Here is a 26,683-nt window from a genome sequence, read left to right on the forward strand (position 1 = left end):
GCACCTGTTTTTAACATTTTGATAATGGTATCTGTATGTTATTCATAATTTTATGTTATTTTATATTTTAAAGGGTTTTTTATTAGGTGTTTTATAAGAGGAAGTAGCCAAAGCTTTCTGTTGCTGTTATGGCATCACAGGAGTGACAGTAATCACACAGCTCAAAGCTGGGCTTAACTTTTTATTAGCAGAAACACAATCTCTGAAGACTTGGTTGAGTGTCAGGCCCAATGAGCACAGCAGCTCATTCCCGGTGGTCTTACTCTGAGAAACTCTGTTGCTGAGACTGAACTTCCCCACCTCCTCACAGCTGTCTGTCCCCTCCTCTCCAGGGCTTTTCCCAAGCACTCAGAGACTGCACCTGCGTGCAGCCAACCTCTCCTTTGCCCTTTTCCATGCCTCTTCTGGTTCTGGGAGACAAACAGGGAAGGGAGCTTGTTGCAGCAGCAGGAGGAGACACCCATGGCTCTGCACCAGCCCTGACTCGTCTCTATCTCTTAGCCCAGGCATAGGCAAACTCAGTCCTCCAGATGTTTTGGAACTACAAATCCCATCATCCCTAGCTAACAGGACCAGCGGTCAGGGATGATGGGAACTGTAGTCTCAAAACATCTGGAGGGCTCAGTTTGCCTATGCCTGTCTTAGCCTCTCTCCTACCACCCTCCTGCTTCAGTTTCTGCCTCTGATTCTGGACTTCTCTCTGCCACCAGCTCTCAGCTCACTAAGCCTTGTTACCTCTTCCCAGTCTTCTCCCTCTGACCACCCATTGTTGTCTCACCCCAGGCTCTGAGCCTTCTTCCCTTGGTGGTTCCCCAGCTGGGTCCTCCCATTATACCTCTATGTCCAACCAGCCCATGACATAAGCGGGTTGTTGGTATGTGTTGTACAACTCTGTTTACTGTCTAATGTATTTATGTTTATATTTTTCTGTGTGGTGGGGGAGAGGCAGGATGACCAGGCCTGATCCCTGCACCAGCTGCAATATGACACAGCAATCAGGTCCAGGTCAAGCCTGATAGAGTCACCTGCCAGCAGTGAGACTGGCTTTGGATCCAGCCGAACCTCAGTCAGGCTCAACCCCACCTCCTCCCCAGCTTTGGATCATTTTGGATCTTCCTGCTGGCAAGCATCCCACCATTGCACCTCCGTGAGTGCAGCGGGCTTTCAGTGAGTGCAGGGTTGAGCTTACCTTGTCTTTTCAAAGTGGCTTAAGGTGGTGTTTTTTCTTCTTCTTCCAATTAAACATTTCTCCAGTGTTCTGTAGCCTCCTTGACTGCCAGTGGTTCATGATACATGGGATGGGGAGATGTCTCCCCATTTTCCTGTGCTTACAGGAGAACCCCGCCAAGAACGTTGTGGGTTTTCAGAATGTATAGATACCCGAGGGGTGCCTGAGGGGGTACCCGGGGGGGCAGACCCCCAGAGCAGTGACTGAAAGAAAGGGGACCCACAAAACTCCTCTGCCACCTCAAAAGGGAGGTAAGCACAAGACAAACCCAGCACACCACCTGTGAAAATTTCAGCACAATTTTATTTCCCCTTTTGTGACTTTTAGACATATTTTCTTTTCTCGTTATTTGATGGAAAGTGGTAAAAAGACCCTCTCCCCGCTAAAAAAGACAGAATCGTTTTTCGGCCAGTCAGAAGCTATAAGGCATCTTCCTAGGCTCCTTTAATTCCTACCACTTTTGTGCCAAAGGCATTACTTTAGGGCAGAGAGGAGAGGAGGAGAGAAACCATTTGTCTGGATCTAGATGTTCTTGCGTGTTCAGAAATCATAGCCTTGTCTAAACAGCAGCTCACTGCTAAATTGCCCTCCCTGCCTTTTCTATCCATTCCCGCAACCCACGCTGCATTTCCGCAGAAGCATTCCGCTGAATGGAAACCTGAGATGCGTCTTCCTTCAAGCAGTGACCATGTCATACTCAAGGCTCTGGACTGGAATGCTGAATACGAGGTCTATGTGATTGCGGAGAACCAGCAAGGGAAATCCAAGCCTGCGCATTATGCCTTCAGGACTTCAGCGCAGCCAACCATCATCCCAGGTATGGCAGCAACCAGCTTCCCGCCATTGTTTTCTGCTTGGAATTAATGCAACAGCGCCACATCCTTTAATGTGCTTGAGTTTTTTAAAAACCAAAAAACACCAAAATCCTCAGCAACTTGCTTGCTTACAGCCATTCTCATAACCGGTTACCCATCTAAAGCTTTATTACTCAGCCTTGGACATACCAAACACGATAGGTCGATCCATAGTACAGTCCAACTGGTTTAACCATTTCCCCTGTCCACCAAGTCCATGAAGTGGTTGTTCTTTGTAACTCATGGCACTCAGGTGAGAATCTTCAAACCCATCATCAAGGCAAAGGGCAAAATCCAGGTCCCGTGCCATTGTTTCTGGCGATGTACTTCTCCTTTCCTCCAATGGCCAGTGCTGTGAAGCAGGCCTGGGGGACTTGTAAACCTTCAGATGTTGCTGGGCTACAACACCCATGATCCATGCCCACTGGCCCTGCTGGCTAAGTCTGATGGAAGCTGGAGTTGCAGCAACATGGGGAGGACCAACATCAGCAGGGACTGCCGTTCAAATGTACCTGTGGATTTTTCACCCCTTCATACTACAGGAGCATCTCTGGCATTGAGGCTTAAGTAGATGTGATGCTCAAGAAGTGTGAGCTTTTCTCCTTCTTAGTTTTCACGTGCGATTTTTTGCTTTCTTTCATATCGGCTATTCCCCAAGATATAGCCAAAGGAGATGCTACCTTAATATTCAAAGAAAGCGTTCTAGCTTGATTTTTACCACACAGAGGTGTATTTACACAAATGAGAAACCACAGAAGTAAATAAGGCACTTTATGGTATTATTAAAAATCAAAAGCGTAACTCAATTTTTCTAATGAGTACCATATATCAAGGCAGTAATGCCTGGAGGAAAAGTTAGCAGCTTTGGAGCAGCTGAAGAAGGCCTTGGCAGGAGTGGTTAACCTGTGCCCCCCCCCCCAGATGTTACTGAATTATAACTCCCATCCTTTCCTATTGGCCACACTAGCTAGGGCTGATGGAATCTTAACATTTCTAGAGTCACAGGTTAACCACCCCTTCTTAAAATGTCAACCACAGGCAAAACCAAGCTTAGGGATTAGCAAAAACTCTGGTGACACTTGATATTAAGTACCATTGTGACCATGAAATTGTTCACCTCTACAGAACTCTTGCTATTTTAGACCTTGAACAAATAGCGTCTCAAAAATAACTGTTTTGGCACATTGAGATATTGATTGCACAGCAAATGCAGAACACCGAGTCCACGGGCAGAGCAGCTGCCTGAATGTTGGGCTATGAAATCACGTTGCAACATGCTGCTGTTATTTGGAAAGTAATGTAGTGAGCCGTGGACTCAGAGCAGAAGGAGGAAAATCACTCATTCACTTGCCACACACCTCTTAGCCTAAGCTTTCTATACTTGGTAATAAGAAAAAAATTAAAATTCAACATTTCTTGCCAAGGCAGCTTAATCACACATTGTGCCAAGAAGAACTGAACCTCATGACGCAAATTAAGACCATGTTTATAGTTGGCTTCGTTTGCTTAATCCATTTTGTGTTGGCTCATGAAGGTAACGGGCAAAAGAGGAAAACATTTTAGGAGCTAGAAATAGATTTATACTAGGCCTGACATTTTTGGGGGCACAGAATCCTTCTGGAGGGGCACATGTCTGCAGCAGGCAAGTGCAAGGGATACTAGAATCACTGCAGTATCCCTTGAATTTAACAACTGCTGCTAGAATCATGTCCCCAAGGAGGATTCCCCGCCCACAAATAAATCCCATTGTGCCTGGAATACATCTATATTTACTCTTTTTTGCCTATCAGTGATGTTTCCCCCATTTTTGTGGTGTATTTTACTCATCAACTTGATGAGCAACAAACTAGAGAGAAGGCTAAAGACTTAACTCCCTGTTCATGGCAAGCACTGTGCCTCCATGCATATAGCTCCATTTTTGGGTAAGGGTGATGGAGACACCTTGGAGAAGAAGGCTTTACTTGGGCTTTGTGGTAATCTTTGCATTTTGCCTTTTCTCCTCTTACTTTCGGAAGGGTTGAGGTGGACACAATGTCATTTGCCACCTAAAGATTACGCCTAACTAAGCAGAGACACTCAGTAACATACTAAACAGACTGATGTTCTCGTTTGCCACACCAGCATCTCTAACTAATGTTTCACACCATCAACTCTTTGAAGGACAAATTTCATGGCCAGAGCTGTAACAAATTCTGGGGTAGGGCAGTGGTGGTGTTTGGTTCTCAAGCGCGTTTTCCAATTCAAATTTGTTTCCAAGAATTTGAATTTATATCTTCCTGGTTTGACTTCCCCTTCCCCACCCCGGCCCCCAAACATTCCAAATTATTGTTGGATCCAGATTACTAAAAGAAAAAGAAAAAAGGTATTTAAAACGGAATTGAATTGGCTGGTTGAGATTTGGCATTAACGCCATAAAACTGAGTCGCAGAACTGGCAGCCAAATTTCAAAGTTCAAGTCTGAAATTTAAGCATTTGGCTTTCTGGCTGGAAAATTCTTTCAAAATTTTGCAAAAAATAAAAAATCCATTTCAGCTCCATTTTATAACCTGTTTTAAGTTCAAATGGAAAGTGTGACAGTTTGCAAAACAGGGGTGAAAAGCAGTTGGTAGCCCCTAGGGTTAGCAGAGGTGCACAAGAAATTATCAGCTGGGAGGGACCAGAGAAGGTTGGCCTCTTCTTCCCTTTAATGGAGTGTGAGGCACTGCTGCCGTTGTGTGGTTTATTTAGCTCTGGTGTGGTGTAGAAGGTGCTATACAGAATGTGGCAAGACCATTCTCTGCCCAGAGGATTTGTAGTCAACATTATGCTGCCACAATTGGCACAAGGGAAAGGAAGTCCGGGGCTGGCAGTGAGGTGAGGGGTGGGGGAAAGCATGGCAATTCTGGCTGGGACTAATGGGAGTTATACCCTAAAGCTCCTGGAGGGCACCAAAGGCTGCTTTGATTCAGCTCCATCCTTGTTCAGTGGTGCCCATCCTCCAGCTTGGTAACCTCTAAGTCCCAATCTCTGTGCCAACAGCACGTACTGTCGGCCACATTCTGTATTCTTAAATGGGAGCAGCTGACTTGTTAGAAGTTTGTAGTCCAGGTAAGGTCTGAGACGTGCCTCTCTTGGGAGACCCAAGTGGTTATTAGGAGACAAGCTGCAATCTCTTCCCCAGTATTTCTGGATGTTGTGGGTGTTTTTATTGCCAGCAAGGATTCCCTGGGGCAGCTGCTTATGGAGTTCTACCCAAGGACGATTAGAAAGGCAGAGGCAATTCCCAAAGTTGAGGTGAGTTTCTTGGGCAGGCTGAGCATTAGGTAGAAGTGGGCTTGTTTATTCTTGCATTGAAAATCCCCATTGGAAAGTGTTCCTTTGCCAAATACTGCCAGCTCATTCCCTTGTCCTCCAAGCATCCTCTGTCACAGTGTTGATTTCCGTCTCATTTGCTCGCTAACCCTCCATCCTCTCCAAATTCCTCTTCTCGCTGCCAGCTTCCATATAAACCTTTACCATTACCATTGCTGCTGCCGCTGCTGCTCTGTTTTTCTAACCTTTTGGACATTTTTTTTAAAATTATACTAAGTTAAATAAGCCTTTTAAATTCTTATTGTTTTTTCTATATTTATGATGTTTTTTTTTTCTTTTACCTATTTTTCTCTCTTTCTCTCTTTCTTTTCCCCCTGTATCCCTTCCCCGCCCTTGTTCCTTTCCTGTGTCTGTCATCATACATGTCACTTTGGACCCCAATGGAAACATCCACTTCACATACACCCAATCTTTTGTTTTAATAATGATGATGATGATGATGATGATGATGATTTAAAAAAACAACAACGCCCAACCATTTTCTGACCCCATCTTGGGAATCATTTGTGGCGGCTGCAGCAACCCTGGGATGTCCAGCGGCCTCGTCCCCCTTTGTCTTGTGGCTCATCTCTGCAGCAGCTCTGCTTCTGCTCTGTTAGAAACTTTTGCAAACAACAACAGCATCAAACAGATATTTGCTTTTGAAGACCCTGGTTTTCTCGCTGAGGCCTGAAAGCAAGATTAAATTCCTTATTTCCAAGGATTGCTTCTGAGGGTCGGGAAATAAAATGCAGAACACAAGAGATCCATTATTTTTGGGGAGAGATGTGCTATTTTGTAATGAGGGAGGGAGATAAAAGGTTCAAATTGGGCATTTTTACTGTTTTGTGTGTGCATCCTATACCATGATTCCCTCCCTCTCCCGTTTTCAACCACTGGATGTAAAAACAACTTTTCAAATTACAAGGGGGGAAAGAATGAAGAGTGTTTCTGACACTGGTCTTTGTTGCCATTTTCACACATCACTGTTTGTTCATCCTTGCCAATAGTTCAACAGAATCTTTTTTAACAAACTAAGAAGAATAAGAATAAAATAATGAGAAGCAACATCCAAAATTTATGGTTGCACACTTCTCATCTTGATGTGACTGGAGTTACTTGGGGTAGATTATCCATGAGGCTTTTGTCATGTGTTAAAAGGGCTCCTAGGAACTAGTTTTGCCTGAACATGTCCAACTCAGGATGGTACATTGCGGCTTACATTCATTAGAAAACCTGAGAAAATCTAGTTGGTTCAGTAAGCTGTTGCCTGTGGGTTCGTGGAGCATTTTGGCTGAGCCCTGCAAACTCTGTCCATAGCATTCTGAGTATATTGCAGTGGCAGTAACAAATCTACCTATGCAGCCATGTGAGTTGATAAGAGTTCTGAGCTTGTTTTTAACTTGCAGAACAGTTTTTTTAAAAAATGAGGAGGGGGCATTCAAAACATGGCTTCTCTATCTTGCAATCTGAAGTGGCACAGGCCACTCTGCTACTATCAAGGCTCTACCACATTTATTCACACACACATGATTTCAGAAAGTTCATGGTGCCATACAGAATGACAGCCTCAGGTAAGGTATTCAGACAACCAGTTTGCCCTGGGTGCCATTCAGTACAGAAGGAATACATCTCTGTATTAGGACCTTAGGATGATCATTGTGATGCCACAGCCATTTGTTCAGAACTGTTAGGAGTTTTACATGTTTCCATTCTTTTTTTTTAATGAATATCTGGCTGTGTGGTGGCTATTTCAAACGGTTAGCTCATGCCCACCCCCAGTGCTTGCCAACATGCTCACCATGGGTTGGGTCCCTTAGCATCAAATGGCAGGCAGACAAAGCCATTTGAGTTCCAGCTGGTTCAACTTTCTACAGTGCAAGTTTGTATGACCATTTTGGTCTAGGTTTCCATTGCTGCGCTGAGAAGTTCATAAGAAGCTGCTCTCTGCCCTTTCAACAGTCAAAGGTTAGCTGGGAATACATAACCTGCCAAACTGATACTATTTTTCCTTTGTCACCACATTCTTCATCATATGAGTGCTAGCTAATAGGAGATAATATAGCATATCTAGCACATCTCCCATTTAGAGTTCAGCTCATTGCTATTTGTGCTTTATTATAACCTTTTAGAAGCTTCTCTCATATGTCAGTACAAAACAAAATGGATGCATGCCCACAAGATTTTTTCCACACAGCATTACATGGAAATTCCATCACCCCTAGAAAGTGGAATTAATTAACAGAAGGTTAGGAAGGCTCACCTTTGGGGAAAAGAGAGAGAAAAACCCTGTCGTTCCACTTTGGTTTGTTTTAGAAGTTTGCCAAAAGGTCTGGATTGGAATTGGAAATAATTTAGCACAGCCTTGGGGATTGTTCAAGATGTGGAGAGAGGCCTACTGCAGCCTGGGGGCATCTCTTCCCTCCAGATTTGATCTAGAAATTGGTCCGTTCCAATGAGGACCCAATAATCCAGCTCAAATTCTGATAAAGGTGGAATTTCTTACCATTCCTATTCAGGAATGCTTTTGGTATGAGATAATTCTGTCTGAGAGCGAGGGTTAAATTTAGATGATACACAAGATTGTTCCGATACCCATGACTTTGCAAAGCTGTACATGAAACACACATTTTATTTGCACCTGCTGTGCTTGGTGATTGCAAAATGCTGCTTGAAAAGTTCAAGTGCAAAGACGAACTATGAATGTTCAGTGCCCAGCTAAGAGTTGGGGTACTGATAGAGTGAGGTCTGTGTCATATTTTGAGCAAAATTATAGAGTGGAAAATTCAGAGATTCAGAATCCATAGCGAGTCAGTTGAGATGGAGTTTGCAGTTGAATTTGTGCAATGAAAATCAGCATTGGGAATTAGCTTTTCCTTAAACATTTTGTGAAAAGCACTCCCTCACAAGTCTGAATAAATCACAGTTACAGATAGTGGAGTGTTGATTCTGGATTCACAGGCAATACAGTCTCAGCTTGCTAATGAAGAGGAGAACTTTCAAGTTGCCAGCACAGTAGAATGTTGTGAAGTCATCTCAGTCAACGTTGCTCAATACAGGTTCTAGGCTGATCCCTTCTGAATGACCCCTGGCAAAGTATGCCAGGACATCCCTGGCACTGCATTGAGCTGATGAGCTTTCCTGACAGCACAGTACCCTGACTTGCATTTCTGAGCAAAGGTTGCATGTGTGAACAACCCTGAGTCCTAATAGAAGCCACTTTTCCATAGTGGGGCTTGGCAGGCTGCTCCACTCCATATACTCAGAGCTGTCAACATATGTATCCACTCTTAACAGCAATGATTCTTAAGCATAGGAAATGTTTTAAATGTTTACACATTTTATTTTGTTCTCTGCATACATGTGTGCCTGTCAGCATTTTAGTGGACATTTCAAGCCCCTCAAGGCAAATGGATGAAAAAGAGCTGCTGGATTTATTCAGGAAGGTTTTTTTGCAAAGGGGTTTCTTTTTCTGCACTCTACTTCCATCCCCAAGAAAACAAACTACAGTGGTACCTCGGGTTACATATGATTCAGGTTACATACGCTTCAGGTTACACACTCTGCTAACCCAGAAATAGTGTTTCAGGTTAAGAACTTTGCTTCAGGATAAGAACAGAAATGGGGCTCCAGCGGCCCGGTGGCAGCAGGAGGCCCCATTAGCTAAAGTGGTTCTTCAGGTTAAGAACAGTTTCAGGTTAAGAACAGACCTCCAGGACGAATTAAGTACTTAACCCAAGTTACTACTGTATGTTGTTGTCTTCACTGCAACAATTTGCGTGACTTCTCTTCTCGTACCTATGTTTTTTTGAGAAGTGAGGGGATGAGACGCCCAAGAGGAAAGGTTCGTTATCACTTTCTGAATTTCTGCATGCACAGATGCGCAGCTACAAAGTGCATGTGACCTGCAGTGTCCTTGCTATTTTACACACACTACACCTCCCCGCCCCCTGCACACAATCTTTTTGAGGACAGGTGTGGTACGACAGCATATTATTCTATCTTGGGTGCTGCGGAAGCCGTAGTGTTGTCACAACAACATTACCTCCCTCTGCATCACCACCATGGCACTCCAGGGATTGTGAACTCACAGCGATTACCTGTCTCACCCAGTTTTGACACACTCTTAGGGACGTGGGATACATTGTTCATTCATTTTGCATTTTAAGGCAAATACCTAGTCCATACTTCTCAGTCCAATGAATGAACTGAAACACAAATACACTTCTCCAAATGTTGCGATGCAGTTTTCTAACCAAAAGGTGTGCACAAACATGGAAATATTAATGAAAATAACATACAAAGCTACATCCTGTTAGGGGAAATTACTTGCAAAAATCTGTACATTAGGGGAAATTGTGTACAAAAATGCTTATGTTAGAAATGCTCACAAAAAATGCATCTGAATTTTCATGTGACGGTCCTGTAGGAGAAAAATCCAAATTGATGTGGACATTTGGTAAATTGAGAATGCTGGGAAAATGAGAAACTGGGAGAAAGCTAAATTGGAATATTTCCCCATTCCTACAGCCTCGGCTCCACATTACAGCTGTGGTTGAATTGCCTTCAGCTCACTATGACTGATGGGTCCAAAAAGGCTTGTGGAGGTGGGGAACCCTCCTGTACCCACAGATTTGCCACACATCAATCTTTGGAGGGCGGACCATAGACCACTTGCCACATAAGGGAAGTAGTGAGATTTCTGTGTCTCATTTCATATTGATGGATATGAAGTCAAAGAGAAGTGTTGGATAAATACTTCAGCCTTCCTTTTGCAGATTCAGGCATGGGCAGAATGGGCCTTTAAAAAAGTATCACATAGACCTTTTCAAGAGCTGTTCAACAGTGGAACGGACTCCCTTGATACGTGGGGAACTCTCCTTAACTGGAGATTTTTAAGCAGAGGTTGGATGGCCATCTGTCACGAATGCTTAAGTTGAGATTCCTGCATTGCAGGAAGTTGAACTAGATGACCCACAGAGTCCCTTTCAACTCTACAATTCGACGATAAGTAAATCTTCTCACCTCCCAACAGTCCGGCGACATGATTGGCCACAGCTACACTGAACAGGAAAATGAATGGCAGTTGGGCCCCGCCAGAAATATTTGTGCTGGATTGTGCCCTGTGATCTATTAGACCCACATGCCAGTGGGGGGTGGGTTAGAGCAATGGATGTGGCTCTTTGTCCAGTAGAATACATTCCAGCCATGCAGAAGTCAATGGTTTCTACACACCCACAAACACCCTACACACTTCTCCATCTGCCATCCAGGCAAACAACAGGTATTTTAACATTTCAAGAGCACAGTTCTGCCAGGCATAAGCAGTCAAAGAGGGTGCAGGGCAGGGCCTGTGGAGGAGGCACAGCCTAAACAGAGTCTTGAAGGCTGGTTATAGAGGTGTTTGGAGGGCTGCATTTGGCACCCGGGCGAGAGGTTCCCCACTTCTGTAGAATTACTGCATGGCATATACAGGCATATTTAAAAAGGAGATGGGCCATCTGTTTTTGCCCCCACCCATTGCTCATGGAGCAAGCCCAGCTTCTCCTGACTTTGCAATGACAGACATACTTAATGATGATTCAAAGGCTAATTATGTATATGTAATTTGTCCCTCTATCACCATGATTCAGGCAAGCTTTCTGACTATTTTTTAACGCAGCAGTCATTTATCTGGATTCTGCCTTATGTCAAGTCACATCATTGGTCTGTCCAGCTCAGTGTTACTCTTGGCAGCAGATCTTTTGGGTTCAGGACTTTCCAGTCCACCCCTGGAGATGTCAGAGACCAAACCTGGAGGTTTCACTGTGGCCCATCATGTGATTTTAAAATCAATTGCTTAAAAAGATGAGAAGATGCCCCTGCAATATGAGGAGTGGGCAGTGACCTTGTGGCATCTCACAAGCACACCAGTTAGTGCTGTCTAGAGCTGGCTCCTCCTCCTAAAGGGACAAACACAATTTCCCTTGAGCTGAAGTGAAGATAGTATATATGTGCAAAATGCAACTAGTGTGCTTCTGTGGTGGGTTCACTGCTCATTATGTGCATCTATACACTCCTGATATTGGCCATTCGATGGTGAAATGTGTTCGTTTCAAACTTTGCATACATAATCCAATCTCAAATTTCAACCTTCTGCATTTCGTTGCGGTTGTTTTGCTGATCTTAAAAAGTAACAGTTTGGACATTTGGAAGTTGTGTGGCATTGTGTTACAGCACTCAAAGTTACTTGCAAAGGAATCATAAGGAAGTGGCTATCCTTGGAAATGATATCCCAGTAACCTGTTAAAGGACTGGGTACTTGCAGAACTGCTTGCAATGGTTGTGATTTGAAAGAAACCACTTCAGGTTGAGGTGCAGATCATTCTGGAAACATTTAGATAGCTGCCTTATGCTGAGTAAGAAGATTGGCCCATCTAGCTCTGTGTTGTCTACATTGACTGAGCATGGCTCTCTATGGTTTCAGAAAACGGGTCTTTCCCAGCCCTGTCAGACACTTTCTGCTGGAACCCTTGGTGGTCTCCTGGCAGAGCTTCTGCTGTTGGCAGATCAGTATTTCAGTCTTTTGCACTACAGAGGAGAAAGACACTTAACATTGACAGTCTCTATAATCTTGCACAGGAGAGTACATTCAACATTTTGCCTTGAACATGGTTTTGTGTGGCCCATAATTTGTCCAGTGTTTACTACACCCTTGTAGGAACAGGGCCTGTATTCAGAAATCTCACCCAACTAAGAAGGTTTAAGAAATTGTACATATTCCCCTATTTCTTTGGGGGATATCGAGGTCCCAATTGGCTCCTAGCCCTCCAATTGGTTAGAAGCCAATCTAAATCTAGCGTGGTGGGGTCCACTCTAATCCAAGACACATGCTAGCAGCCTACTGATACTGCCTCCTGTCCTCTTCTCCCCTGCTTGTTCCTTCCACCCTGTTGTAGATTTCTTTATTTGCTCCAGCTGCTGGTTAAAACGCCCTACATATTTGAGGTGGAGAGAGCTGCACAATTGTCTCATCTCAAAGGTGGATGCTGAACCAGTGATGCCCCTGTCCAGCTTTCACCTTCATATCCAACTCCAGATGTGCTTCTGTGGTTCCTCAACCACCTAACACCCAAGGGAGCCGGAAAGGAACATGAGGCACAAAGTGGGACAGGGAGAGAGACCCTACCAAAATACAGAATGACAATAGGTCAAACATTCTCTGAAGCTCTGAATTAATGCCCCGCACCAGTTAGTCACAGCACAGAATAACTATTTGCTGGATCTGGCTCACAGACTGGGATTGTGTTGGCAGGATAGAGCCTGACCAACAGTATGATAGTGCTTAGTCAATCCCTGCTGTTTCACCCCCACCACCATAAGTACAGCCTGGGTGCTGGAAGAAGCCAAAGCCCCATATACTCCAGTATCCTTTTCTCCCAGTGGCCATCCAGATGCCCCACTATGTGAAGTCTGCAATCTTGATCATGTTTCCCAGGGCCTAGCATTATTCAGCGGCATAACATCCCCAACAGTGGAGGCAGAACATGGCCATTGTGGCTGGTAGCTATTGATAGCGTTATCCTCCACGAGTCTGTCTAAACCTCTTTTAAATTCGCCCAAGTTGGAGGCCATCACTACAGCTTGTGGGTGCAAATCCCATAGTTTGTGGTGTGAAAATACTTCCTTTTGTCTGCTTTCAATCTCCCAATGTTCAGCTTCGTTGGATGACTGAAGAATACAAGAAGAATTGGGTATGCAAAAGGTATATATACTACTGGACATTGAGGTTTAGTTTAGCATTCATGGTTAATAGCCTTTCCTAAATGTAGTCTTCACGGTTCCAGCTAGCAGGATGTTACTTGTTTCAGAGATCTTCCCCCAAGGCAGGGACCCCTCTGGCATTCACTAAATGCCTCTTCTGTCCCCGTCCCTAGGCCAGAATTAAAGTGCCATATAAGAGTGAATGTGTACCACAAGCATTCAGAATTGCTTCTTTTGGATTTCCCAGATGGGAATTTGAGACGAGGAGAAGGAAAGATTTGACGTCTCTGCTAAAGTTTCTCTTCCAATAGCTGGCAAGAGAGAGAAGACTGTTAACAGCTGAATAATCCATGCATGAATTTAGAATACATTACAAGAGGGAATGCGTATGGCGCCCCCTCCCTCTCCTTGCAAGAACCAAGGGTGATGAATTTGTTTAATTATGTATCTTGGCAGAGAGCTGATCTGGCTGGCGCAGGCATTCTGCAAAGCGCTTAATGGACTTCTGATGCAAACGTCAGACTTCACCAGCCAAAGCAAAAAAGAGAAGCACGGTGCTTTGACTTTGCTGGGGAGAGATTGTGGTTAATATGGGACTTCTTAATGGAACTTCATATTGACAGGGCAGCAGAGGCTTGGGCTGAGGTGGGGTGGGGTGATCAGAGCTCTGTACAATGTACATATGCACTGGGTTTTTTTTAAAAAAAGCACGGTGTGTTTGTGCATATGATTCTAGCAAAATTCTTACTGTGAGAGAGAACTGAGATGCAGTCAGACAATCACATCCAATTTGGCTTTTTTGCACTGCTCCATCAGTGCATGTGCATACCTTGATAACATAGAAGGCCAGAGAGAGAAAGAGAGAGAGAGATGAGTAGGATATTGCTGCAAACTGCACATGTTTCAGGCCCAAAATTAATTTTAGAATCTCCAAGCTGTGAGATGCATTTCAGAATAAAAACAGGAAAAAGAACAGAACCATGGGGTTAGGATAGTGGATAGATTTGTAGGACTTTGGTTGTCTCCTCTTGAACCTCATCTGTAAAACATGATAATAACTGCAAGACACTTTAATAAGGGCTGACAAAGGCCAATAAAAGCAAGAGCAATCTTACCGCAAAGAGACTCTGTCCTGGTTGGCTGGTGCGCAGTGAAAGATGTTATCACCTGTGAAAACTTTGACTCCATCAGAGCTTTCCAAGGTGATATGTTGAGCCCTGGACAAAGGGATAGAGTTTGCACTTCACCATTCCCTAGGCCTTCATTCCAGTCTTGGGTCATAAAAATGTATGTGCTGGTAAGGTGCTGGTTTTAACCTTTAAAGCCCTATACGGCCTAGGACCCTTGTACCTATGGGACCGCCTCTCCTGGTATGCCCCATGGAGGACCTTACGGTCTTCAAACAAAAACATCTTGGAGGTCCTGGGCCACAGGGAGGTTAGGCTGGCCTCAACCAGAGCAGGGCTTTTTCGGCTGTGGCCCCGATCTGGTGGAACGCTCTGTCACAAGAGACTAGGGCCCTGCGGGACTTGACATCTTTCCGCAGGGCCTGCAAGACAGAGCTGTTCCACCAGGCCTTTGGCCAGGGCGCAGCTTGACTCCCTCCTTTGGCAATCTTCACAGAACTCTAGCCCAATGGTTGCCATTAATTTGATTTGAATTAATTTTATAATGAAATTATTTTTGTTGTATTATTTTATTGTTGAGCCTGGCTTCGGCTGGGGAGGGCGGGATATAAATACAACTTTTATTTATTTATTTATTTATTTATTTATTTATTTATTTATTTATTATTATTGTATTGCTATGGTGGGTTAGACCAGCAGTCTATCTTAGCTTGATACCATGTTCCCCAGTAATGGTCCCCTGAGTGCCACAAGCAAGGAATGATGGCTTCTCTCCCAATCACCTCCCTTCCTTGATAGATCCCAGCATTTGGTAGTGTACGATTTTGGAGAGACATGTGATGTGCCTCACCAAGGGGCAGACTGCTAAGGTGACTTGCTGCACATCTAGCAAAATGGTCACTTGCCTGTCAACTGTCTCCATTCTGGAGACAGCATGGAGCAAAGAAACAAAAAGAGATTCCAAATACAATCGTACCTTGGTTTTCGAACAGCTTAGTTCTTGAACATTTTGACTCCCGAACGCCACAAACCCAGAAGTGACTGTTCCAGTTTGTGAACTATTTTTGGAAGCTGAACGTCTGATGGGGCTTCTGCAGTTTCCAATTGGCTGCAGGAGCTTCCTGCAGCCAATCAGAAGCCGAACTTTGGTTTCTGAACATTTTGGAATTCAAATGGAATTCTGGAACGGATTCTGTTCGACTTCCAAGGTACGACTGTATAGTTTCCTTTGCAGATTAGGAGCCAATCTGCATGAACAGATTCAGACCCATTGAGGTTAATGGACACGACTAACTTAGGTTCATTAATTTCAGTGTGTCTACCCTGAGCAGAACTTAGTTGACTACAATCCTCCACTTGGATCATTATGTTAGTATAGATTGCATATGTTAGCATTAGTTACTATTCAGATGCATATTTAACTGATAGCTTAATTAAATAATTCAGAGGGCTAGTTCTGTGCCAGTTTGTTCAACACTTCTGTTACATGTTTGTCTGGGGGCTCATGGTGTTTGTGTACTACACACGACTCTTATAAGCTTACCCCTCCCTGGTCAGTTACAAGTTTTGGGGTTAAGACTACTAAAATTATGCCTTGTGCATGGTGCTTTTGCATGCTTAGGCCTGGTTTCCCAGGATTAGGGTGTTTCTGGAAAATGAAGGTATTCTTATTTTCTCAAGGAGGGGCTTGATTGCATTGTAGGTAATTCCATCTTTGGCAAGAGGAAATCCCACTTTCTGAGGGGTTAACTGGATTTACCTGCTGAGAAATTTGACCAGGTCAACCTCTAGTTTAGCCTTTTTTAATTTTTTTTTCCTTCTGGTCAATTCCTGCCCTGTTGCAACATATCAAAGTTAAGAGAAAAGCCGTCTGGCATTAAAACTATTACCAATACGTAGGTGGTTTCCTTTTTTGCTCAGTTAACAAACGCAACAAAACGTGGCTGGCACTGGGTGCCACACCACAGGGGCCGGCACTTACCAAGGGGCCTGCAGCATGCCCAAGCCATGTGTCTCTCCTGGGAGTGACATGGTGGCTTGAGCGCCTGCAGGTTCTGCGCTGCCTGAAACAGTAGCGTGGAGCTTGCATCTGCCCACCGCCTCTCCCTCAGCTGCCCTACAGCTGAGGGGGAGGCTGTGGAGAGGCTCCATGCAGTGTGCCCCGCCCCCATGGACGGCTCACCCCCCCCCCCCTCAGCTATGAGATGCATACTGCACCAGGCACCCAAGCAACTAGCTATGCCACTGGTCAAAAGGCAGCTAGTTGAAATAAAAATGTTTCCAACAGTCAGCTAAGTTCTCTTGAGCAGTATTATCTGCAATCTTGGAACATGTAAAATTGTTCTTAGCAAGGGATGATAAACTTAGGGCCTGCTAGACATGGTTGGACTCCAGCTCCCAGCATTTCTGAACTTGAGCATACTAACGGAGCTGATGGGAGTTGGAGTCCAACAATTTTGGGAGGGTCCCCACAGGCTCTGCAACCCTGTTCTTTGTTATAGGGCCCTTCTTGCATCCTTCTTGTATACACACAAGGTAAAGGATGCCTGGGCTAACTAAGGACACCACTTTGCAGATTGACAACTATATGCCCAGGATAGGTTATTTCTAGAAAGTGTTTGGTTGCATTATATGTCAAGAATAGCTGTGAGGAACCTGTGGTCTTCCAGATGATGTTGAACTACAACTCCCATGTTCCTTGTCCATTGGTCATGCTCGCTGGTGCTGATGGGACTTGTAGGTCAGCAACATTTGGAAGGCCAAAGGTTCCCCACACCCAGTCAAGAGAAAACCTTATATTGAGAACCAAAGTCCAGCTTAACTCCTATAATTCACTCCACTTGTGAAATGCATGATAGGAGTAAGTTGCCAGCTTCCAACATTGCATTTGAAAATGGAGGGTGGGTTTCAGACTGCGTTGGCTAATAGCCACTAGGTGGCCTCTTAATTGTTCTGAATGCAACTTGATAAGAGTATTACAGGATTCTTAGCATCTGCGTTGCTGGTGCATGTTTTAGGCTATGTCCAAAGAGTAAAATTGAGTGAAGTGCCATTTCTTTTGAATAAATAAAGGTAAAGGTACCCCTGCCCGTACGGGCCAGTCGTGTCCGACTCTAGGGTTGTGCGCCCATCTCACTTAAGAGGCCGGGGGCCAGCGCTGTCCGGAGACACTTCCGGGTCACGTGGCCAGCGTGACGAAGCTGCTCTGGCGAGCCAACTGGTGCTGCACACTGGTGGGGGGTGGGGTTGCAAAAAAATATATAATAATTCTACAAACAGCATCTTTCTCACACACAAACACACGTTGGATTTATTGATAGAGGTGAGGAGGGCAACTGTTTTGCTTTCTAGTGACAACAGTTCTCTGTTGGTGAAAAGGGGTGTTCTGGAAGGAGATGAAGTATTCCTCACACCGGCGATGCTTCACCTGCTCAAACAGGAAATTAGATAGGAGCATGTCTGTGCTAAAAGAAAAATGTTCATCCCGACTTGCAAACTTCTATGTTTTCTCCCTTTTCTCTCTTGGCCTCTAAAGCTAGCACAAGCCCTACTGCTGGACTGGGCACTGCTGCCATTGTGGGCATCCTCATTGTGGTCTTTGTCCTCCTGCTGGTGGCTGTGGATGTCACCTGCTACTTCTTGAACAAGTGTGGCCTCCTGATGTGCATCGCAGTCAACCTGTGTGGCAAATCCGGTCCTGGGGCAAAAGGCAAGGACATGGAAGAGGGCAAGGCTGCCTTCTCGTGAGTAATTTTGTTTTCATTATACATACATAAATATAGTTGTATTTACATTGCACATTGCTCCAAGAAAGAAATGGAATGGAAAATTGTCTGCACTTCCCATGTTGAGAAAGACCATCCTTTCTCCCATCTACCCCTCCCATAGTAAGACGGTAAAAGCTGCAGGGGATCTTTCGCAGTCCTGCTAGCTGATATTTTTTAAACTGGGAGGTGCTGGGGATTGAACTAACCCTGCTTCCTTTCCTCCCTTACAGGAAAGATGAATCAAAAGAGCCCATTGTGGAAGTGCGGACAGAGGAGGAACGGACCCCGAACCACGACGGAGGGAAACACACGGAACCTAATGAAACCACGCCGCTAACGGAGCCAGAGTATGTTGTGAATGTAGAAGCCCCCCGGGTGTGTCCTTGAAGAGGAGAGGAGAGCAGAGCCCCTCTTTAGGCTCCATTGTGTGAAAGACAACTCTGTGTGTTTACGAGAGAGAGAGAGAGAGAGAGAGAGAGAGAGAGAGAGAGAGAGAGAGAGAGAGAGAGAGAGAGAGAACAGCTCATTCACATGGAGTGAGAACTAGGGGGAAGGAAGGCTGAGCAATCCTGAGGAAGTGGTGGATAGGAGTAATAATAATATGTTTCCAAAGAGAAGAAAAGTTCTCATGGCACCTTAAAAACTTTATTCTGGCAAAGCTTTTGTGGACTAGAGTCCACTCCATTGAATATCTGAAGCATTATTCTCAGTTGGCAGTTTTATATTGGGCTGTGGTGGTGGTGGAGGAATGGAATGTGAAAGTTGGGATTAAATGGCAATGAAATGCATGAAGTACAGCTGCTGACCATTCCCAAAGGAGGAGTCAAAAAGTTTGTTCAGGCAGATTTGCATCTTTGGAGGATGTGCTGCAAATCTCATTGTGAGCCAGAAAGGGTCAAGCAGGGCTTTTTTCAGCTGGAACTCGCCGGAACTGAGTTCCAGTACCTCTTAGGTACATTCTGGCACCTCTTTAGGTTGGGACTGTTTGCCAGCAGGTGGCATGGCACCTGGGGCTGTGTGTCGTGACTATCAGCTTGCTGCAGCGATTATGTTGGTGCAGTGATTGTGGCTGTGCACCGGAGATGGAGGTCGGCAGCAGTGTCGCCAAAAGTGGCAGTTGGGGTGAAGAAGAGAAGGTGGGTGCTCCCCATACTTGCTCAGCAAGTTCCACCACCTCTTTTTCTAGGGGAAAAAAGCCCTGGGGTCAAGGCAGGTACTCTCTTCAAACAGCCTCCTCTGATACCAAGGATGTGCCCCCTTATTCTTCAGGGTCTCCCTCATATGGTCAGCCTCACGTCCAAAGCCTTGGTGCTCTTCTTGCCTCCATGTCTTCCTTCTTCCTTCTCTGTCTTTGTTAAATAACCGCATGTTGTTTCTGCAGTTGCATTGACTCACCCAGCCGCCTGCTGCTTTCATGGCTTTCATTGTCTTGTTTCTCTCTTTTCTTTCCCCTCCTCCCCCCGCCTTTTACTTCCTTTCATCCCCACAGGCACCCTGCCGACACCACGGCAGCCACTGAGGATATGATGCCGTCTGTCACCACAGTCACCACTAACTCAGACACTATCACTGAAACCTTTGCCACCGCTCAGAATAGCCCCACCAGTGAAACTACCACCCTCACCTCCAGCATCACTCTGCCAGCCACGCCCATGCCCGACTCCAATTCCGTGGCTCCCAATCAGGGGACGCCTTCGAAAGCGGCCTCGGCATCTTCGCCCCCACCCACCTCCACGCCTAAAGTGGCTCCCCTGGTTGACCTCAGCGACACTCCTACTTCAGCCCCGGCCACTGGCAACTTGTCGTCCGGCGTCCTGACCAACCAAGGGGCAGTGCTGAGCCCTAGCTCCACCACAAAAGCGCCCGAGGCTCCCAAGGGCCCTGCTGCTGCCAGCAAATCCCCTGCCCCACAGCCCCCAAACCCCGCTAGCTCTCCAGCCTCTTCAGAGCCAAAGCAGGAGGCCTCCAGCGCCAAAAGTCCAGAAAAGGAAGCCACGCAGCCCAGCGCGGTGAAGACTCCGACAGAGGCGGCCAAGAATGCCGTGAACCAGAAAGGCGAGGCTGCCACGGGGGGCACCACAAATGCTACTCAGAACGAGGACTTTAAAATGGACGAAGGGACCTTCAAGACCCCAGACATTGATCTTGCCAAGGATGTTTTTGCCGCCTTGGGCACGGCGGCTCCTGCCACTGCACCTGCAGGCCAAGCAGCTTCCTCCGGCCCGGAGAGTTCTGCATCGGCAGCGCCTGCAAAGACAGAGTATGCCTCCCCGCTTTAAACCCTGCTTGTTCGTGTGCTGTGTCTCTTGTCCGTGCTGTGCCGTGCTTTTTGCTCCACTTCTGTGTGTGTGTTCCGAATTAACCTGGCTCTTTCTCTAAGCAAGCTAACCTGTCTATTTAACCAACCAACCATAACAGAAAGTTTAGAATCCGGGTGTCTTTGGGCCTGTGATCAAGCAGTAGTCTCCAGATTCTGTTGTTATAAGCTTCCTCATCTCCTAAGTTATCTCAACAGCTCCATCGGATTCCAGCTTAGGGGATTCAGCTGGAAGGCACCCAGGATGGAGTCACCTTTAGCTTCTAAGAAGCAAATTGTTTGCTACAACTTGTCACGGGATAATAATTTTGCTGCCAAAATGGCATCTACAAATAAGGGATGTGTGAGAGGGTAGTCCTTTTTTTGCAAGGTTACAGCTGGAAGGCCTTAACATTTGGATATTTAGAAGAGATGACTTTCCTCTAAGTGGGAGATTCTGTCACGGGTGGGTAACCTGTGGCCCTCCAGATGTTGCTGGACTCTTTAACTCCCATCAGGTGCACCTAGTATAGCCAATGGAGCTGTACCCTAACAAAATCTGGAGAGCCATGGGTTCCCACATCTCTGTCAACTGGGTATGTGTTAAGCTTTCTTCCGCCTTTTCCCTGGAGCAAAGTAGCCAGCATAATTGAACCAGGCAACGCTAGAGGACAATACCGATAATGGAGAGGATTGCTTGGGCCCCGGTTTTAAGGTGGAGAAGTTCCTGTACAACATGCCAATGTGGCTGAATTCCTCACTTGGTTCTAGTTGCAGCAGAGGGTTAAAACACGTTTCACATGGAGGAGTGAAAAAGGACCAGTGGTGGGTAGGGATGAACTGGGCTTCAGAACCCTTCCAGTTTCATTTTGAGGCCTTAGGAAACCTTAAATCACATATTCAATTAACCATGAGAAGCACAGTTCCCAAAATTTCAGAAACTGAAATGGCAGCCTTATTTTTATCAAGATACCATTTTTAGGACAAAACGCAGGCCATGAGTAGGAGTCACCCAATGGCTTGCCATGTGTCTCTGAAGGTATCTCTGCTGTTGGGGATTGTGTTGAAAACATTCTAATTCTGTTGCTAATAGTATTTTACTATTGTTGGACATTTATACATTTCATAAATGGTTGAGAATATTCTTTTTGTCAGCACACAAATAGTAAAGGGGGTAAGAAGTTTAAAACTTCCAAATGAAGCAATTTGTGACATTTCAATCCATATATTAGTATATATAGTTAGCTTAAAAATGCAAACCAAGGGATGTTTCTCCTTCATCCCAAGACTTGCTAGGTGGTTGTGTTTTGCAGTCAACTGGCTGAGGCAAAGAAATTGGGGGGGGGGGGGAGCGCTTGCATCCTGCTTTTTTGTCGCAGTCTTGAGAAGCATAAACTCTAGCATGGAGGGCTTCTCCTTTCTCAGGCACCAAGTTTTGTTGAAAGGGCAGCTACCAGCCTTCGTTTAATCCACAATATTTGGTGACTTTCCCAACAGGAAAACCCCCGTAGATGAAAAGTCTGCAATTCAAGCCACAGAAGCCAAGACAGCCCCCGCAGCAGAAGTCAAGACGGTACCCAATGAAGCCACACAAACAAATGAAAACGAGAGCAAAGCATGATGGGCAACTGAGCCGAAACAAAACAAAACAAAAAAATTTAAAAAATTGACAGAACAAACAACTTCACCTGAGCATTTAAAACACACAACACACATCTCATCCCTCTAATGTCTTTGCCTTTTTTAAAAAGAAAACAGACAAAAAAAATGCATACAATGGGGGAATTGTGGTGGGGGTTTTTTTTTTTTTTTAGGTTTGTAGGAAGAATTTTATTTTATGTGCACTTGCTTTTAAGAAATGAAATGTTTTACTTCTTCGTCTTCTACAAGGATAAGCCCATAACCCCACTAGGATACCAGGGCCCTTGCGAAATATCCATGCAGAGTTAACAAAACAAAAAACCCAACTGCAGCATGTTTAGGAGATTCAGAACAGAATTAGGAAGCCAGACTTGGCTCTGCCAGGCTGAGCAGACTGGGGTGGCCAGTCGCAGATCGTTTATTTTTATACTTTTCAGCCGAGTTGAGAAAAACCTGTAAACTCTTTGAAGTAAGTTATCTCCTCCCCATTTTATTTTTTATTTGGTTCACTTTGAATTCGTCCTGTACGCAAAGTGTGTTTGCCCTTCCTGACTGAATTCTGTTCTCCTTTCTAAAGGGGCAATCCCCCATCAGCGTCTGTTGCGCAGAGCCCTCTGGAACAAACGGGAAGTGTGCAGGGTACCCGTGGATGTTCATTTAAATGGGGCTTGCGTGGAAGACGTTTTTGGCCGATTGCGCCCCCTTTTGGTACAGGTGATAATTCCAATATGTTTCATTTTAGGAAGAATGCCTTTGGGCAGTTTTGGAGTTTATCTTTCAAAGTGCAGTATTCCTTGTTTTGTTTTTTGTTTAATTTGGTTTTGCCAACTTTATTTTCTTCCAGTGTTTACAGTCGACAAAACGTTTTTTAAAACTTTTGTTGTGTTTAAATGTCTATGTAAAATAGCTGCCTTTTTTTAAAGAGAGATTGCGAGAGAGAGAGAGAGAGACTGAGAGAGAGAGAAAGTAAAAACAGGCTATATAGATAGTAGGTTGATCAGCATGCTTGCTTTGCAAAGGGAGACATTTTGAAATAATGGATGTTTACAGTAGGTGTTTCCCCTTTTGTCTTTTCTTTCTTTTTTAATTATTATCATTTTTTTATTTCTTACTGGAGTAAGAAAAATAAGCAAACCCTTACCCTTTTCCTCCGTTTTATACAAATGGGCCACGTAAAGTCCAATCAGTGTCCTGCTTCAGGGTACCCTACTGATGAGCATGAGTTTAACTTTAAGTGTGTGAATAGAGGAGTGAAGTTCTGAAAAGCATCAGCACAATATCTGCAATTTAGGACACTGGGAAAGGTGGTTTTGTTGGTGCACGGTCCAAGTATAGCTGGTTAGGGTGTAAGAAGTGTAAGTCATTCCATCTTCAAGAATGAATATCTTGTGCTGCAAACCTGAGTCTCAAAAATGCTTCCTCTCAAATGAATAGGTTAGAATTTGCTTTTGATGGAAATCATATTTCCAGGGTATTTTTAGGACCAGGCTGCTGGGCCACGATGGTTCAGCTCCAGGCAGCTCCAAATCTCTCACTAGGATCAAATCTCAAGGTCAGAATGGTTCCCCATTTGCTTTGATTGGCTGAAGATTTGATAGGTTCATGGCTCCTCCTCTGCTTTGATTGGCTTAGTCCAATTTGACAGGGTCCACCCCAATTCCTGTCCATGGAATATGAGACCTTTAATGTCCAAAGCTTCATTGCATTACACATGTGTCCAAAGGCTTAAATGTGTAGTGCAGGATTGGAGGATCTATTATGTGCAAAGCTGTTTGCTTTTGAACACGTTACCCCTTTGAGAGAAAAGTCACTGGCTTGAACTTAAGCACTTGCTCAGTGGTGGTGCGGAGTCAGGGTCAAAACTGAATACAGGAAGTAAGTTATTTTTCTTTTTCTTATTCTAAGGCATTATCTCCCCTTTCCTCTCCAGGAATCCCCCCCTAAGGTTAGTTAAGCCAAAGGGGAGGTTGTATAGTTAAGGGCGGGTCTCAGAAGGTAAGTTTTAACAATTACCCACTCTCCCTCCTTATTTAAGATATATTGCTGCAGATATGGCTTCCTTTCAGCCTACACAATGTTTAAAATGTAGTGAAGCTCACCACTTATGGGAGTTTGGCATAATTTTGGAGAGGAGGCAAGGTGGAGGTAATCTACTAAGTACCATTGCTGTGCAATCCTGATTCAAAAAGCCCATTGAAAGGAATTCAGTTTCCATAATCACACCCTGATCCAAAGCTTCATATGGCTCTGACGCACTCAAAAAACTCCATAAAAGCGGAGGGTATCCCATTCAGTTCAGCTGAATGCAACAGAGGGTGTACCCTCAAGAGCTTTCAAAGATAATGAAATGATCAGGATCCTGGTCTCTGCACATGCAACAAAATATATGGATGGAGGCAGTCTATTATCCATTTCAGGCAAAAGTCTCCAATGGTCTGCTGGAAAAGTAGGGCCGCACCCCCCCCCCATCCTCCAGTTGCTGATTCTACAAAGTTGTTCAGAAATATCCAAGGGTTTTTGTTGTTGTTTTTAAGAGAGAGAGAGAAAATGCATCAAATAATCTGATCTGGGAGGTTTGATCTGATATTTAAGTTGATTTCTGAAGCACTTAATGATCTTCTTAACTTTTCTTGCCTGAATATTCGTGTTCAGCATTATTGCTGAAACTTGGGTCCCCCCTGTTCTATTCAGGATCACACCCAGAAGTTACAGAGTTCATGCAGTGGTCTTGTGCTTAAAGTTGTGACTTCGCTGCTTTTTAAAATAAATAAATGTACAAACAGGGATGTGGGTAAAAAGGATGTAGAGGTGAAGGAGACCAGCCCTTTGTATAGAACCATCTTTTTTCCATTTTTTAAAAAAGAATTTCATTAGATCTGCAAGCTTGTGCACTGTGGGTGCGTGAATATCTTAGTGTGAAATGTGTTTTTTGTCATAGTATCAAAAAATTTAAAATCGGAAAGAAAGAAAACCTTCCACATTGTTTGGGTGTGGAAGGTGTAGCGGGAATAGTTCGGGGAGATCAAGAAAAAATCCAAATGATGAAACCCCAATTTCAGGATACATAAAACGAAGAGAATACAACTGTTCTGGACTGAAGAAAAGTAGCCTTGAAATCAAGATTTCCACGACCTAGTTCCCTCCAGATATTTTTGGGCTACAACTCCCATCATCCTTGTCTGGGGCTGATGGGAATAAAGAGCCCAAACCTTTCGGAGGCCACCAGGCTGGGAAAGGTTGCTTTAAATATATATATATATAACCTGCAAAATTGAATGTGATCTATAGCATTCCTTTGCGCTAAGGTCAATGGGGGGGCAAAGGAAGGGAGGGAGGAGGTGGCAGTGGGGGGAGACTGCAGTCCGGCCTAAGCAAAATGAAGCCACGCCTTTTGATATAATAATCTCATGTGCGCAGTCCGTCAATGTGGCATCTCTCAGTTATCATTCCCAACTGTGAAAAACCAAGAGTCTTTGTCATTTTGCTAAATGTGGGGGCAGGGTGGGGGCTGCTTTCTTGTTGTTTTTGTTTTTTCTCTTCAGCTCATGGGGGTGGAAATGGAGGCTGCCTTTATATTGATGCGCGCGCACCCAGCGCCTGTGGCGTCCGAGCCTCTGCTGTGTGCCTGGGTGGGGGACTTGTTTATGAAGGTATAAAGTGGGGAGGGGAACTCTAGCCCTTCGAGGAATTTATTTTGTTAAAGGGTGTAAATATACCCCCCCCCCCCGGTAATGTTCTCACATGGACTTTTTTTCCTCCCCAGAGGGAAATGAATGGGCAGGGATTTATTGTTCGGAAGATAGCAAGAATGGCGTTCCTTGGTCTCTGAAGGTTGGCTGTTGTGAGGGCCTGCCATTGTGTCGCCAACCATTTTGTCAACTCTTGCCTCATACCTCATATGTTATATTTCTCACTAAGCGACGAGTAGCTAACGGGAGGCTTATGCTACCATAATCTGCCAATAGCCTCTCCCAGTGGGGCCCACACAGGCAAAGTGTGTGAGTCTCCTGTGGGAACGTAAATCTTTCAAAGCTTGGCTAGGGTAGCCTTGCTGTGGGCGAACATTTTTCAAGCCTGGCTGCCATCTTGAGGCCTGAGCTGAAGCCCAGTCGACATCCCTAGAAAGATTCCTGTGGCTTTCAAAGGGCTTTGATGTCAGCTGAGCCTTCCTGAGCAAGAGCAAAGCCTCACAAATTCCCTCACGAACCGACCAAGATGGCCGCCATTTTTGCCCTCTTTCCCCTCACCAGGCAGGCATTTCTCAGCATGGTTACCATGGCGGCAGGAGGCCGTGGCTGCTTCATTAAGAGCTCTTTGGCAAGGGAGAGTTTCCACTTTGCATCGGCAGCCCTCCTTCCTGTCCCAGAGCTCTTGGTGAAGCAGACTTATATGTCTTGGTGAGGGGAATGGCGTTCAGTATCTCTCTGCCTATTCACTCTTGCCAATATGTTGTTCGTTCCTCCTTTGGCAGCGAAAGACTTTTGTTTTAAATTTAGAAGCAACATTCTCTCGTATGAATTTTTAAAGGTGTCTTCACATTAATTTTATTTTTATACCTGTTTATTTTATTTTTCGAGCAGACACAGACCTTTGAATAGGGACCAACAATACACTGTTTACGATGTGCATATTTATATATGTATGCGTCATACATATATATCTATATAACCACCCAGCTTCTCGTAGTACGGTAAACA

At 44.8% G+C, this 26,683-nt stretch overlaps 1 protein-coding gene across 12 annotated transcripts in view; it reads left to right on the top strand.

The window, feature by feature from the left end:
- The window catches only part of NCAM1 (neural cell adhesion molecule 1), a 230,002-nt gene extending 204,163 nt beyond the window's left edge, over positions 1-25,839 (top strand). For 5 of the 12 annotated variants that reach the window (XM_083588383.1, XM_083588379.1, XM_083588385.1 and 2 more), the window contains 5 exons: positions 1,865-2,045; positions 17,818-18,025; positions 18,280-18,396; positions 19,539-20,309; positions 21,843-25,839. In XM_083588383.1, coding sequence (XP_083444509.1) covers positions 1,865-2,045; positions 17,818-18,025; positions 18,280-18,396; positions 19,539-20,309; positions 21,843-21,966 — 1,401 coding nt within the window. In that variant the 3' untranslated portion in view covers positions 21,967-25,839. Of the gene's footprint in view, positions 1-1,864; positions 2,046-5,952; positions 6,490-17,817; positions 18,026-18,279; positions 18,397-19,538; positions 20,310-21,842 lie in introns of those variants that run through there. The other 7 variants (XM_083588387.1, XM_083588388.1, XM_083588390.1 and 4 more) reach the window with 2 other exon arrangements.
- Positions 25,840-26,683: the final 844 nt, after the last annotated feature.

Source organism: Podarcis filfolensis (assembly GCF_964270895.1).
Source record: "Podarcis filfolensis genome assembly, chromosome: 15".
Classification (NCBI taxonomy): Eukaryota; Metazoa; Chordata; class Lepidosauria; order Squamata; family Lacertidae; genus Podarcis; species Podarcis filfolensis.